The 16,340-nt window shown below is 38.0% G+C and overlaps 1 protein-coding gene across 4 annotated transcripts in view; it reads right to left on the bottom strand.

Moving 5' to 3' along the window:
* Positions 1-16,340, bottom strand: part of HIPK3 (homeodomain interacting protein kinase 3) — a 99,970-nt gene that overhangs the window by 12,546 nt on the left and 71,084 nt on the right. For all 4 annotated transcript variants that reach the window (XM_034932379.3, XM_034932381.3, XM_008955865.4 and 1 more), the window contains exons 3-8: positions 15,853-15,976; positions 7,267-7,386; positions 5,616-5,702; positions 4,928-5,112; positions 3,335-3,494; positions 2,762-2,885 (exon numbers count right to left, since the gene is read on the bottom strand). In XM_034932379.3, coding sequence (XP_034788270.3) covers positions 2,762-2,885; positions 3,335-3,494; positions 4,928-5,112; positions 5,616-5,702; positions 7,267-7,386; positions 15,853-15,976 — 800 coding nt within the window. The remainder of the gene's footprint in view (positions 1-2,761; positions 2,886-3,334; positions 3,495-4,927; positions 5,113-5,615; positions 5,703-7,266; positions 7,387-15,852; positions 15,977-16,340) is intronic.

Raw genomic sequence — 16,340 nt, 5'->3', positions numbered from 1 at the left:
AGAAATGTGTCTCCAAAGTCTCTTTAAGTTTTTGCCAAAGAAGCTAGGCTCTGAAAAAAAACCTGCTATTCCAAATCTTCGTGAAATATACCACAGTATAAGTGGTGACCCTCAAACTGATTTTGGTACATGGGAGAGATTACTAGAACCAAATAACCTACTTGTTAGTACAGATTATAAATTTAAGTGAAAATGCATTTGTCAAGATAACACAAGTGATAACTGATTTAAAAAAATTTTAAACAGCAATCTTGCATGCTGAAGTATTTCGAAGTAGTGTCATAAAATCTACCATTTAATTTCAAATAGTACATGTATGTGCACTGTAGGTAGGTAGGTAGATTGATCATGCAAATATGGTAAAATAGTAACACCTGTTGAATCTAGGGTAGAAAACATATTATTCTTTCAATTTTTCTATATGTTTGAAATTCCTATAATAAACACTTGGGGGAAAAAACTGAAAAACACAACAGCATTATATTGTTAGCATCTATTATTCCTAACACTACAATGATGTGGGCATTTTTATTACCAGAAAGTAATAAAAATGTCACTGTTACAGATACTCACAGACCACCACTGTGGCCACTGGGCCACAATTTCACCTTCAGAATCAACCATCTAAGTTGCCCTTTTATTATACTTTCTATGATATAAATCCTTCTCCCAATGATACATTACTTGAAAATCCAATATATAAAAACAATGAAAATAAAGCTACCCCGATAGAACAACAGTAACTAAAGATCTGACCTGTTTTCACATCTCTTATTACCAGCAAATCAAGTCAACAAACATATTCTTGGTACTTTATTTGGTACTGAGGTAAATATTAAAATAAAAAAAGTTTTAGAGTTGCTTGAATGCTTAAAATTAAAAAATCAGAGGCTGGGCGCAGCGGCTAATGACTGTAATCCTAGCACTATGAGAGGCTGAGGCAGGCAGATCACTTGAGGTCAGGAGTTCGAGACCAGCCTGGCCAACATGGTGAAACCCTGTACATACTAAAAATACAAAAATTAGCCAGGCGTGGTGGTGCATACCTGTAACCCCAGCTACTTGGGAGGCTGAGGCATGAGAATCACCTGAACTCAGGAGGTGGAGGTGCAGTGAGCCAAGATCGTGCTACCACACTCTAGCCTGGGCAACAGAGCAAGACACTATCTCAAAAAAAGACACACACACACACACACACACACACACAAAATCAAATAATCCTTCAGAATCAAAATATATTAGAGTTAGAAATGGCCAATATATTATCTATTCAGGCTACTTCCTTCTACTAAGGCTGAAATAAGTAAACAGGCTAGTCTAAAATGATACAGCAAACAGGAGAAACAGAATTAGATTCCACGTATCCTGACTCAGCACCAACTGTTTTCATTTACTCTTTACAGTATCACCACTAAGTTGGACATGTTGGTTTAGGGCCCCATCTGTAATTGACCTCTTGCATTAACTAGATGTTAAAGCTTAGCAAGGACAAAATCCCAGGAAAGGACTTAGGAAGTAGGGTTTTAGTCCAGTTATTCCAGTAGTGAGGTTTGCTGCTATGATTCTCTAGAAACCACTAAGAGATTTCCTAGTTTAAGAATGTATAGCCAGCCAGGTACGGTGGCTCACGTCTGTAATCCCAGCACTTTGGGAGGCCGAGGCAGGTGGATCACCTGAGGTCAGGAGTTCAAGACCAACATGGAAAAACCCCGTCTCTACTAAAAATACAAAATTAGCCAGGCGTGGTGGCGCATGCCTGTAATCCCAGCTTCCCAGCTACTCAGGAGGCTAAGGCAGAATTGCGTGAACCCAGGAGGCGGAGGTTGCAGGTTGCAGTGAGCCGAGATCGTGCCATTGCACTCCTGCCTGGGCAACAAGAGCGAAACTCTGTCTCAAAAAAAAAAAAAAGAATGTATAGCTTCTTCAAAGGTATTCTGTCACCCATTCCGCTTGAGGATTTAATTGGCTATTTTTATTTAATGAAGGGACATTAATGTAATTGAAATCAATCCATTATTTATTACCTAAGCTATCAATAAAGACTATAATATTTTGGGACAAAACTCTTTTGACCAAAATTTTAAATAACTGAGCTCTCAGTCACTTTTATGTTTAGTATTGGTAGATAAATGTCTAAAACAGTGATACCCAGTATAGGCCAACCTGTAGCTTCCCAAGTTCATTCATTCCTATTAAGGTATTTTATCATGCTAGACTCTACAGGAAATACAGTTATCATATGACCCATTTTGTTAGTGATGACTGTAACGGAGTTCCAGTCAAGAAATGAGTGTCACTGGTCTGAAGGCTTATTGAACAGCTTAAATTTTTTTTTTTTTTTGAGAAAGAGTCTCACTCTGTCGCCCAGGCTAGAGCGCAGTGGCGCAATCTCGGCTCTCTGCAACCTCCACTTTCCAGCTTCAACCTCCATTTCCCAGCTTCAGCCTCCCGAGTAGCTGGGACTACAGGCACGCACCACCATACCCAGCTAATTTTTTGTATTTTTAGGAAAGCTGAGGTTTCACCATGTTGGCCAGGCTGGTCTCAAACTCCTGGCCTCAAGTGATCCGCCTATCTCAGCCTCCCAAAGTGCTGGGATTACAGGCGTGAAACACCACACTTGGCCTGAACAGCTTAAATTAAATTCAAATGTAGCACTAAATGCAGCAAAAATTATACAATTATTTAATGAACAGATTCCTAAACTTATTTTAAAATAAAGCATGCCTAGATTCAAAGCAAAATTTAAATAAAATAATACCTTGAATAGCTGGGGGACAGATAATCAATGTCTGCTGAAAAGCATCACCACAACCAAACTGAGCAGTTCCTGCCTGCAGAGGTATTCCATGGTGCACAACTGAATGAGCAGATGTGGTCAATGCCTGAAACAACGAGCACATTATACAGAGCACATTATAAAGAGCAGTCTTCTAAATGAAATACACACGCTGTATAAATAGAATTCAAACACATTTCTTAAGATCATAATTCTACTATTAAAATGTGTCCAGAAAATGAGAACAAAAACAAGCTGCCGAAATTAAAATTTAAAAACCGATTCTACTGACCTCTACTTTTGGTAGAGTTGTGGCATAGAAGGGCAGGTGAAAGGTATTGAGAGAATGAAGAGAGGAATGGAAAAAAGTGAATCTGAGTAGATATGTTCCAATTATTACCTTGAAATTTTAAGAGATTTGGTAAAAACAGGTATAGTAAGACCTCACAGCACTGTACATTCTAACAACTGACACCAAACTTCTGTATATATCAAAAGTAAAATGAGCAATCATTAAAAAAAGACCCTAAGTTATTAATTACTACACATTCTTACCTGACTTCTTAATGTTCCGATTTTAGTAAAATTTGCAGTCAGTGTAGCAGTACTGCTTGAAGCAACTGGTCTTAAAAGTGAAGTTTTGTTGTGATTATTTGTGTCACATGAATTTAGGTGGGACTTACAAATATCCATAATATGAAAACAGGACTTTACACTGTAAAAGAAAAAGTGAAGGTATTACAGTATTATTTTAAAAGCTTAGTTTTAAATTGAGGTACATTGACAAAATAAAAAAATTATTCCTAAAAGAAAAAAATCCTAATTTGCACTTAATCTGCTTATTTCCAATAGTATTTCTAACAGGAAATCTTACCAGAAAAGATTAAGTTTCAGAGCAAGTCAAAGTATATATTCTGCAATATTTTTCTTAAAACAGTAAAATCACAGTAAGCATTTTTTGGTTAGCATGCAATAATTTTACGATACCCTACACGAAAAACTTTTTCCGAAATTTCGAGATCTCCACACCACTAAATTAACAGTACCAAAGAGTTGCTATCATGTTACTTTCAAAGTGACCGTATATGAAAAACATTAGGACATTTTAAGTGTTTGAGGGGAAAATGTAACTGGGCTGTAGAAAAATGTAATTTTTAAGAACAATTCACAATGATAAATATTGGATTCATTCCTATGCCTTCTTCATTTTGTCTTTTTAAATACTGAAGGAATCTATTTTAAGTCACTTAAATTTACTCCCTTCATCTCCCAAAATATGTCTGAGGTTCAAAGAATTTGTAAGATTTGGCCAGGTGCAGTGGCACACACCTGTAGTCCCAGCACTTTGGGAGGCCAAGGTGGGTGGATCACTTGAGCCCAGAAGTTCAAGACCAACCTGGGTGACATGGTGAAACCCCATCTCTACGAAAAATTTGCCAGGCATGGTGGCGTATGCCTGTAGTCCCAGCTACTCAGGAGGCTGAGGTGGTGGGAGGAGCACTTGAGCCTGTGAGGCGGAGTTTGTAGTGAGCAAAGATTGTGCCACTGCACTCCAGCCTGGGCAACTGACAGAGCAAGACCCTGTCTCCAAAACAAACAAACAAACAAAACACAAAGAATTTGTAATATTTAAGGCCTTTGGAATTTTAGTATATATTCTTCCCTACTGACCTATGATCTACTGACCCATGAAAAACCTCTTTTTCTTCAAAATGCAGGAGAAAAAGAGGAAAAAGGAAAGCAAAAGTTGTGGGGGAAAAAAAATGTAAAATGGAAGTTGCACGACTCAAAATATGATAGAACCTACAGTGTAGGAAAACTGAAATGTGACTTGAAAGAGAAAACTGTTAGCATTTCCTTTTATATATGCCTGGTTATTAAGGTAAGAAAGTCATGTATAATAAAAACAAAACCACTCAGTCTTATTTTTAGTATCGCATTTTGGAGAAGGAACACTGGACTGCAATTCAGACTTGGGTTCTAGTTCCCTGACACTTACTGGTGTATGTGAACTTGGTCAAGTTAGCTTAGCCTCTTTTGACTCAGGTTACTTGTATTTAATGAAGAAAAGTAATTTCTCTGATGCAGTCATTTTCTACAGACTTATTTTTTTTTAGAACCACTTTAAAAGATCTTAAAGTAACATACTGGTTGCTATGAGGGAAATCTAGAAGATGTTTCATATTAACAAAAGGATGGTTCAGGGTCTCAGCTGGAGTAATTCTTAAATCTGCATCAATCAGCAACATTTTCTTCAACAGACTAACAAATTCTCTTCTATCAGCTTTCTCAGCCAAAAGATCACTTCCTTCCAAATCCATCACTGTGTTCACCTAAGAAATCAAAATTTCAAGCCATCAAGTAAAAATAAATCACAGAGAGTAGTATAAATTCCACAGTTAAAAAATAAAACAAAAATCACAACACAGGAGAGGAGAGGGAACTACAATTATCTTAACAAAGAAGAACAATTAATATTAACAAATCCTCAAAATGTGTTGAGGTACCAAATAGGATTCAAAGCATAAAAGAAGTTTTTAAAAATTAAACAAATATCCATTTCTAATGAAATATAGGGAAATCTGTTGGCTAGGATTTTTCCTTTCAAAGCAAAAACTTTTTTACTAAAGAACGAATAGGTAAATTAAAATTTTGATAACGACAAATGCAATTTAGTTCCTGAAAGGTTGAAAATAGAATCAGTTTCATTTGAAAAACTTAAAAACAGCATGGACTCCGTAGCCATTTAAAAACTGAGTAACATGTTTTGGGCCCCTTGGCATTCAAGTCTACCATCTAAGCATATAAGATGAACAAATGTGGCTATGGTACTCACATGCGCTATATCATCCAGACTGTTGAAAATGTATTTTCTGGCTTCTTTAGACTTCATTCCTGTCTCTGCCTCATGCTCTTCCAATGTCTTATTGCATATATCAAAGGGAAAAAAGAATACATTATTACAAATTTCTTTAATCCCGGCACATTTAGTCTAATATATTAAATATTCTAAGGCAAATAGTAATTTCAAAAGAGACACTATCAAAAATGTATTTTTTAAAGTATTCGCAAAAAAAAAATGAGAAGCGCTTGGTTTAGGCCAAGAAAAATATTACAAATGTAACAAACCCCATAAAGAAAATAACTAGGCCGGGCACGGCGGCTCACACTTGTAATCCCAGCACTTTGGGAGGCCAAGGCGGGTGGATCACGAGGTCAAGAGATCGAGACCATCCTGGTCAACATGGTGAAACCCCGTCTCTACTAAAAATACAAAAATCAGCTGCGTGTGGTGGCGCATGCCTGTAGTCCCAGCTACTTGGGAGGCTGAGGCAGGAGAATCACTTGAACCTGGGAGGCAGAGGTTGCAGTGAGCCAAGATCGCACCACTGCACTCCAGCCTTGCAACAGAGTAAGACTCTGTCTCAAAAAATACAACAATAATAATAACTGTTTATGAAGTTAATTATTGAGGATTTACTGATTCCTCCAAAGATCCTAGCACACTTGGGATATGTAGTAAGTGGTTAGATTCATTCCCTGTCCTATAAAGTGTAATAATGTAGAACTGAGAAGATAAACACACAACACAAATGTAGTTATACACATAAAAGTTTTTTTAATTTAAGATGAATTAATAATTATGTTGCTGAATTAAGAGAGTTAGTGAAGTTATTCCAAGAGGGCTTTCTTCTTAAAGAAGGAAGGGGGCTGGGCACAGTGGCTCACACCTGTAATCCCAGCACTTTGGGAGGCCAAGGCAGGCGGATCACAAGGTCAGGAGTTCAAGACCAGCCTGGCCAACATGGTGAAACCCTGTCTCTACTAAAAATACAAAAATTAGCCAGGCATGGTGGCAGGCACCTGTAATCCCAGCTACTTGGGAGGCTAAGGCAGGAGAATCGCTTGAACCTGGGAGGTGGAGGTTGCAGTGAGCCGAGATTACACCACTGCGCTCCAGCCTGGGCAAGAGAGCAAGACTTTGTCTCAAAAAAAAAAAAAAGAGAAAGAGAGAGAGAAGGACGGGGCCAGGCATGGTGGATCACGCCTGTAATCCTAGCACGTTGGGAGGCGGAGGTGGGCAGTTCTCTTGAGGTCAGGAGTTCAAGACCAGCCTGGCCAACATGGCGAAATCCTGCCTCTACCAAAAATATAAAAATTAGCCGGGCATGGTGGTGCGAGCCTGTAGTCCCAGCTACTTGGGAGGCTGAGGCAGGCGAATTGGTTGAACCCAGGAGGCGGAGGTTGCAGTGAGCCAAGATGGCGCCACTGCACTCCAGCCTGGGCGAGAGAGAGAAACTCCATCTCAAAAAATAAAAACTAAAAAAATTGAAAAAAATAAAATAAAATAAAGAAGGGCCAAAAATGAAAATTCAAAAAAAGGAAGAAATATAGTAAAATGTAAATAGACATGGAAGGTATTATCCATGCATATGAGGCATCTTAGAAAACTAGTCTTCTAAATATTCTATTTTTTAATGAATTACCTTTAATCTCCAACCAGAATGAGACATATCTGTTTCTTTGCAAAAAAATCTTGTGGATTTAGTACCCACATTTAACAACTGTTCTCCTGGCAAACCTTGAGTCTGAGAAATGTATCGAATCTGAAAAATAATTTACAGAACAGAATAGTTTATTCTTTCATGTGACAGAACACTTAAGTCAGACACTAGGCTATATGTTAGGTCAGGTATGAAAATACATAGTCTATGCCCTCAAGAAATGCACTGTCTAGTGGAAAACATATATGGAAAAAATTATAATGTGGAATTATAAGTATCATAATAAATGCATGCTTGATAGAAAAGGCATACCTAAAGTAATTGTGGTCAGGTAAAATTCTAGAAGAGGTGGTCCTCAAGTTTGGTGTTAAAGGACAAATAGGAGTTTGCACTGGAAGAGTGGGGAGAAAAACTATGCCAAGGTTATAGTATGTGTAAATATAGAAAATCAAGAGAGAATAACCTCACATTCAAAGACTGGAAGTACAGAGGGTCACTAACAGAGAATGGTAAGAGATGAAATTGAACTAGCAGGTAAAGGGCTTTATCAGCAAATTAAGAAATTTGGATTATATGCCAGGAGGTAATAATGGGAAACCACTGGAAAAATTTCAGCAAGAAATTGACAGCTTACATTTTAAAGAAATGTCTGACAATGGGTGAGGGGATAAGGCCAGAGAAGAGATGAAGAGGGTCTGAACTGAGAGACTGAATGGGAATAGAGGGGAAGGAATGGATTCAAAAGAGATTTAGATTGATAAACACTGGGTGAATTACTATGGTGGGAGTTTGGAGGAAACACTTTTTTGAGACACTGATACATACACAGCTGTGTCTCTTGGGGAAGAGGCATGGTAGTTGATGGGCTCTCCCAAGGGTGATAATAAAAAACTCCAGCTTCAGGGCTTCTGAACTTACTATTTCTGTTTGAAACATTCTTCCCCTAGATATCTGTATGGCTCTCTTGCTTCCTTCAGCTCTTGGTTCAAATGTTGCCTTATTGCCAGGCCTTCCATGACCCATCAATAAATAACGGCAAACTCTGCCCTTCTCAGTAACTCACCCACCATCCTCCTGGCTATATTTTTCTCCACTGCGCTTTTCATTATCTAATATTCTATGCATTTACTTTCCATTTTCTTACCTCTCCATGAGACTCTAAGTTCCATGAACGGAAGAATTTTTTTGTTTACTTACATACCCCCAGAGCCCATGAAAGTGCATGGTACACAGTAGGCCCTGAAATATTGATTCCCCCACTTAATGAGTGGGAAACACGGGGGATAAACAGGGGCTTAGCAAAGAGAGAGATCTCTGGGGGCTAAAATTGTTTTTCCATCCTTCCTTCTTACTAAAACTTGACTCCCCTAACCTGTATTTGAGAATAAGTGCAAAGATCTTTTTTTAACCTCAAAGACTCTGCTCCATCAATTAGTCCACCCTCTTCTGCATCTTCTATTTCTTCCTCCCTCTGAGCTCTCTCCCCACCAAATACAAAAATGTTCAATACCTTCTATCCTAAAAAAAAAGTAAACCTCCCTTAACTACTTAACTCTCTCGTCTTACCCTTAAAATAGTAGCCTATATTATTTCACTTCCCATTCACACCTCAACACACTGCAATCTGAATTTTAGTCTCATCACCCTCATGATATGGTATTAAGATAAGTAATGGCCTGTTAGTAACAGACATGTTTAATAATCACATATAAATCCTTATTTTACTTTGATACTAATGGCTACTACCATTTTACATAAAAATCGCTCAATTTCCACGACGCCATGCTTTTCTGGGTCTCTTCTACTTCCTGACAGTCTTTAACTGTGTTCCTCTGTTTGTTCTTTATATGACACTGCTTTCCAGAGTCTTGTCTTTCTTTTTTCCCTCTAAAAGTCCTAAGTGCCCACAATTTTATCTCTAAATCTGCGCCTCAATCTTTGGCTCTAGCTCTGGAGCTCCAGACCCAACCGCTTATTGAAACTTTCAACCTGGCTGGACTCTATATCTCCAACTGAATATATCCTAAACTGATTTGCCCCCAGATCTGCTAATCCTAATGTATTTTCCTCCTATGGTTAATAGCAACACCATCCACTCAAATCAGAAACCTGAAATTGATGCCCTGTACCTCTTCCTCATCACGCTCCCCCAATATCCAAAAGCCTAACAATTTTACTTCATTAACATTTTTCACAACTGTCCCCTCCTCTCCATCCCTACCTCAGATCCTCTTCAATTCTGAGTTATACAATTTCACAAGCCTCCTGATTATTCTACCTGCCTCCAGTCTCTCCTAATGTCCTTAACCGCTCACGCCCAATTCATTATTCACACTACTGCCAAACATTCTGGCAAAATGTGCATCTGTTAGTCACTTGTGTAAAATTACTTAATAACCCTTTACTGCCTAGAGCAAGCTTGTCCAACCAGCAGCCCCGGCCCAGGGGCTGCATGAGGTCCAATACAAATTTGTAAACTTTCTTAAGACATTATGAGATTTTTTTGTGATTTTTTTTAAAAGCTCATCAGCTATCATTAATTTTAGTGTATTTTATGTGTGGCCCAAGACAATTTTTCTTCTTCCAATGTGGCCCAGGGAAGCCAAAAGGCTAGACACCCCTGACCTAGAGGATCAATTCCAGACCTCTAACCCTAGCAAACAGGCCCTCCAACTATATATATTCCCTGCCCTTTTATATTCTCCTGGTACTTCGGCACCAACTGGCACCATGTCGAACCACATGGGCCAGTTTCTCTTTCCTATATTGTTCTCGAACTTCTACTTATCCAACATACATATTCCCCCTTTCACCAAATCCACAAGACAAACTTCTACTATTCCTTCTTCAAGACTCAGCTCAAGAATCTTCTCCTCTATAAAGCCATCCCTGACGATGCCAAGCAGTGGTAATTACTCTACTCTGTGCTATCATCACACCTAGAACATGCATTTATAATTATTATAACTATATTACAATTTTTTACATGTCTGTTTTCCCTACTAGATTGTGTGCCTTCCAATAACAGTCTGTTTTATCCACATTTGTATCCCCAATTTTATATAAAATGACAACGAAAACTTCCACATTACAAACTGGCTTCATTTAGTTAAAGTGCTGCTCTTTCTCCCCACCTCCCACCCACTAAGTAGCTAACTTCCTTATTTTAAGGAAACAGAAAAATGGAAGGAAAAAGTACTAAGAGTTTGGTGCCTAGATGCTGCATCAGACAGAAAAGCCATCAACAATTCAATTTCAACAAACAGAGCATCTATTATTTGCTAGATGATAAAGACATGTAGATAAATAAAATATGGTGCCAATCTTCAAAAGCACAATTCAGTAGAACAGAAAAATATTTAAGCATATAATCTGCAATTAAGCTAGTAAGCCATTGTGAAGAAGAAAACAAAGTGCTAAAAAAGCAAAGAGAATAGAGCAATTAATGTACCTCAGGAGTTGAGATGGCTCTGTAAAACAAAAAACAAACAAACAAACAAACAAAAGTGGCCAGTGAAAATCTGAGTTTATTACTTGTCATACTGTCTGCCCAGTCTTTTGAAGAGAAAAATGTTCCATCTAGAACCCCTAATATATAAATATATTTGCCTTCCTCCATCTCCAGTGGATGAAGAATGGGAATCTGACACATAATTCTAAACTGGCCTCATGAACTCAACTAGAAAAAAACTAAGTCAATCAGATTAACTATGTCAGAAATGTGAACTAAGAAATACCAATGACTCTTGGGGGATGAGCTAAAGGGTTATTAGGTAGAGCTGGAGTTTTATGGTCATGAAACCTAATCAAAGGTAAGGTGAGCAGAAACTCAGATCAGAATAGACAAAGGCACTTGAAGAACAGCCAAGTCACACTGATGGTCCAGTACCAGTGAAGTTCTACCAACATCTGTTAATTCCTCTAGTGTCGCCTTGCTTTGAAAAGCACCTTCAATTCCATACTTCACAAATCCCAGTCATATTATAGTTCCATTCTTAGATCCTTGTGATAGTCCACTGATATAGTTTGAATGTTTGTCCCCTCCAAATCTCATGTTGAAATATAATCCCCAGTGTTGGAGGTAGGGCCTGGTGGGAGGTGTTTGGGTAATGGGGGCCGATACCTCATGAATGGCTTGGTGCTGTCCCCCCAACAGTGAGTTCTCTCAAGATCTGGTTGTTTCAAGGTGTGTAGTACCCATCTCCCCCATCTCTTGCTCCTATTCTCACCATGTGAAATGCCTGCTCCCCTTCCCTTCTGCCATGATTGTAAGCTACCTAAGACCCTCACCAGAAGCACATGCTGGAGCCCTGCTTGTACAGCCTGCAGAACTGTGAGCCAATTAAATCTCTTTTCTTTATAAATTACTCAGGTATTCCTTTATAGCAATGCAAATGGCCTAATACATCCACACATATAAATAAATGTCCCCTTATTTGGGCCAGCTTGTGTGGGTCTCTTTGCTAAATAGCCTGACAAAAATAGAAATCTTGAAAGATTTATTTTCTCTGCAGTTGAAATAGTGAACTTCATTTTTCTTACATAAGACTTGAAATTACCAAATATAATTTGAATATAAAGTCAGACTCTTAGTTGTTCTGGATAACATTCTATCTAAACTCCAACAAACATTTTGGAGAAATAATGAACATTTACCAACTATTGTCCATCCGTCTATCCATCCATTCATCCATTCAACCATCCATCCATCCATCCATAAAATAGTCCTTAATTCCCTAGAATACTTTTGATATGTCCCTAGTAAATATAAGTCCTGTAAATAGAACACTAATAAGACAGTTTATCTACAATCAAGACAGGAAGGGATTCACGCACTGTAACAATTGGTGAGTAGGATCTTCCCTAACCACACACACTAAATATAGATGTCTATATAAACGGAAATAAAATGCACATACAAGAAAATATGAAATTATAAATTTTCAACACGGTCAGTGTCTACTTACAGAATCTAAAATCCAAAGAGAAAATGGCATTGGAAAGGTTTTAAGACATGATAAATATGATTAAAGGGCTAGAACACAAACCCTATAATGAAGAATTAAAATACTTTGAATATTTTTCCTGCTGACTCAAATTTGGCTTTTAAAAATATAATAATCTGGCCAGGCGCGGTAGCTCGTGCCTGTTATTGCAACACTTTGGGAGGCCTAGGCAGGAGGACCACTTGAGCCCACGAGTTCAAGTTTGCAGTAAACCATGATCCTGCCACTGCACTCCATCCAGGGCAACAGAGAAAGACTCTGTCTCTAAAGAAGAATATGATATACTGTTAAGAACTCTTTAGTTTACATCTATAAAATGGAGGCAACAGTAGTGTGTACTTCATAGGGTTGTTACGAGCATTAAATGAGTTAATATAAAGTGTTAACAGCAGTTCCTAGTATATAAAAGAGCTCAGTAAGCATTAATTAGTTAATATTACTATTGCCCACTGCACTGCCACTGTAAGGCAAAAAATAATAATTAGAAAAAAACTGCCAGGCCAGGTGCAGTGGCTCACACCTGTAATCCCAGCATGTTTGGAGGTCCAGGCGGGAGGATCGCTTAAGCCCAGGACTTTGAGACCAGCTTGGGCAACATAGAGAAAGAGACCCCATCTCTACAAAAAATTAAAAATGAGTCAGGCATGCTGGTGCACACCTGTATCCCCAGCTACTGGGCACAGCCTGAGGTAGGAGGATTCCTCGAGCCCAGTAGTTCAAGACTGCAGTGAGCTATGATCATGCCACTGCATTCCAGCCTAGATGACAGACTGAGACCCTGTCTAAAAAAAATGCCAACTCCCCAGTTGGGGTGTCCAAGTATATCTAGGCAGCTGATTACTGGAATAAGGAACAGATAATAGAGAGAGACATACCCTACTGGTGGCCCTTTCACATCCTAACATTAGGTGATCATAATCTAGCGAGATGGGGAAAATCTATGAAAGTCAAACACATTAATAAACAGACTAAAGCTGTTCTGAGAAACATATGTGGCCAGGCGCAGTGGCTCACACCTGTATTCCCAACACTTTGGGAGGCCAAGGCGGGTGGATCATTTGAGATCAGGAGTTTAAGACCTGCCTGGTCAATATGATGAAACCCCATCTCTACTAAAAATAAAAAATTAGCCAGGCATGGTGGCACACACCTGTAGTCCCAGCTACTAAGGAGGCTGAGGTGGAAAAATTGCTTGAACCTATGAGGCGGAGGTTGCAGTGAGCCGAGATGGAACCACTGCACTCAGGCCTGGGCGACAGAGTGAGACCCTGTCTCAAAAAAGAAAAAGAAAAAGAAAAAGAAAAAAGAAAAACATATGTGAACATTTTAACAAGTGCAAAAAAAAAAGCACTTGAAAGTCCCAAACCAAGTTAAGACTGATAGGGAAAAAAAAAAAAATTATCAAAATTTATCAAAGCCTTTATAACAAATACCATGCTTGAAAATGAGCTTAAAGTCCCAGATTAGGGCCAAAACAAAGACGCCCACAAAATCACTACAATTTATTTGCTTTGCATTCATGTATTTTGTAAAATATTTTAAAACATTGAACTGTGGGTGGGGCACAGTGGCTCACGCCTGTAATCCCAACACTTTGGGAGGCTGAGGCAGGCAAATCACAAGGTCAAGAGTTCGAGACCAGCCTGGCCAACATGGTGAAACCCCATCTCTACTAAAAATACAAAAATTAGCCGGGCATGGTGGTGTGAGCCTGTAATCCCAGCTACTCGGGAGGCTGAGGCAGAAGAATCGCTTGAATCCGGGAGGCGGATGTTGCAGTGAGCTGAGATCACGCCACTGCACTCCAGCCTGGGCGACAGAGCAAGACTTCATCTCAAAAGAAAAAAGAAAAACAAACAAACAAACAAAAACAAAAAAAAAACCCCACTGAACTGTGAGACTATTGATGCTATATGCCAAGGGCCAATGACTTTTTTTAATCCCTTTGGTAATATACATCCTGAAAACATTGTCAATCTGGATCAGATAATACCTGTTCCAAGTTTAGTTTAAAAAAAAACAAACATTCATTATAAAATTTAGAAAAACTGAGTTTTGGTCAAGGCTTTGTCTTTAAAATTACTATTGTGACTTTTTGACAAGTGAATTCATTTTTCTGGGCCTCAGTTTTCTCCTTTATAAAATAAAAAGGGGGCAGTCACTGGGTAATCTCTGGGGTCCTTTTCAATACTAATATCAGTTGTCCAAGATGAACTGTGAAGTCCTAATCGAGTATAATAACAAATCAACTTGAAATTGCCACTAGAGGGTGTCCTGCTCCAGGGCGGTATGCATGCCATAGGCTAATCTACAAAGCCAAGGGTGTATTTCTAGCATTTTACTGGTGCCTCAGTATTCCAACAGCTAAAGGATTATGGGACTCTGATTCAATTACTAACTCGTTCACAACTGACGGTAGTCTTGCATCTGTATCAAAGCTAGTAATTGGGTAGAAAGCTGAAAGAAGACAGGATGTATGGAAAATTTTACAGAAACCCAGTGGAATTCTGAACATGGAGGAGGGAAGGTAGAGAATATGGAAAACCTAACCTAAAAGGGAAGGTTCATGGATGATGACAAGAGATTAAAGTCAATGATAACATCTAATCTAATAATCAGTATTAAATGACAGAGTCATCTCAGGAACATTTAAGTCACCTAAATTAATTAACTCTCTTTTTCCTCTTGATAGAGAAAATAGCCCTAAAATACAAGGCTATAATCATGATTATGTAATAGGTGCTTTAAATTCTTCTATTTTCTAATTTTTCTTGCTTGAAAGTTAAATATCATCTAAATAAAAATATTCACTAATCAGAATGACAAAATTAATGTAACTACTTTGTTGATTTTGACTAGCATTTTCTATTAGAATGAGTTGAGTACATTATCTCAAAGATACTCAAAGAATAATAAATAAGATGGCAGTTTCTCCAAAAAATAATCTTGGTATTAATATTTAAGACTACTAGCACACAACACTGTTTAATAGTACAGAAAGGCTAATGAATGTATCTGAAAACTACCATGAAAAGTGTGCTTAATAAGGTAATTTGCTGAATTCTACTGAGAATCATTAAACAGTGCTAAAAGAGAATTTCAGCACCACTCAAAACAGCTAAAAAGACTGAGAAGAGTTCAAGTTACTGAGGTATTTAAAACACCAATAATGGCAGTTGGTTTAAGACCAAAAGTTTTAACGCCTTTTAGGAGCTTTTATGCCTTGGGAGGGGCTGACGTTTCACACATCAAAGTTTGTCACCCAAGCAAAGCACAATTAATTAAATGGACACACGATCCAACCTTTTATATGTTTACAGTATAAAATTTTCCCAATAATTTTACAAAACTGGTTTTGAGATTCTATAGGCTGTAACTTTATGAAAACTTACTTCAGCATTATAAAACAGTTTTCAAAATCAATTCTACAAGATCCCAGATTCTGCCACTTTATGTTAAAAAGACTTTCCAGTGTATTGTACACCTGCAGCCATGTGTTCCTGTAAGTCTGTTATTATTCTTTACTTTCTACCAATTCTATTAGATTATCATTATTTGTTACCTGATCATACTCCAAGGCTCCTGGGTAGAGCGGCCATCCAAGAAATAATTCTGCAATCACACATCCCAATGACCACATGTCTATGGCTTCACAAAATGGCAACCCCAATATAATCTCTGGAGCTCTGAAATTTAAAATTAAAACAAAAATCAGGGTGGTTTTTCTCTAAAATTACCTAATTTCAACTGGCATTCTAGGAAGTTGGTAAAATGACAGAGGTATCACATTCTATGTATAGGAACTCTTCACTATTTCAGAACTCTTTGAAACCTAGACATAATCCTGAATTAATCTGAAAGGGGTACTATGAGTACAACATTTCTATAATAAAGTCTCTTCCACTTTTCCTTTTCCCTTATAGTTTTACTAACATAACATTTTTTGAAAAAGGAAAAACATACATCTTGTTTTTAAGACTACAGCAGATCAGAAATAACACAATAGGAAGAGAACTGGCAAACTATTAAATACATACTATGACATCAGCA

This window comes from Pan paniscus, chromosome 9 (genome assembly GCF_029289425.2).
Source record: "Pan paniscus chromosome 9, NHGRI_mPanPan1-v2.0_pri, whole genome shotgun sequence".
In the NCBI taxonomy this organism is placed as follows: Eukaryota; Metazoa; Chordata; class Mammalia; order Primates; family Hominidae; genus Pan; species Pan paniscus.
The sequence above is the reverse complement of the archived record's forward strand: the minus strand, read 5'-3'. Positions and strand labels throughout refer to the sequence as shown.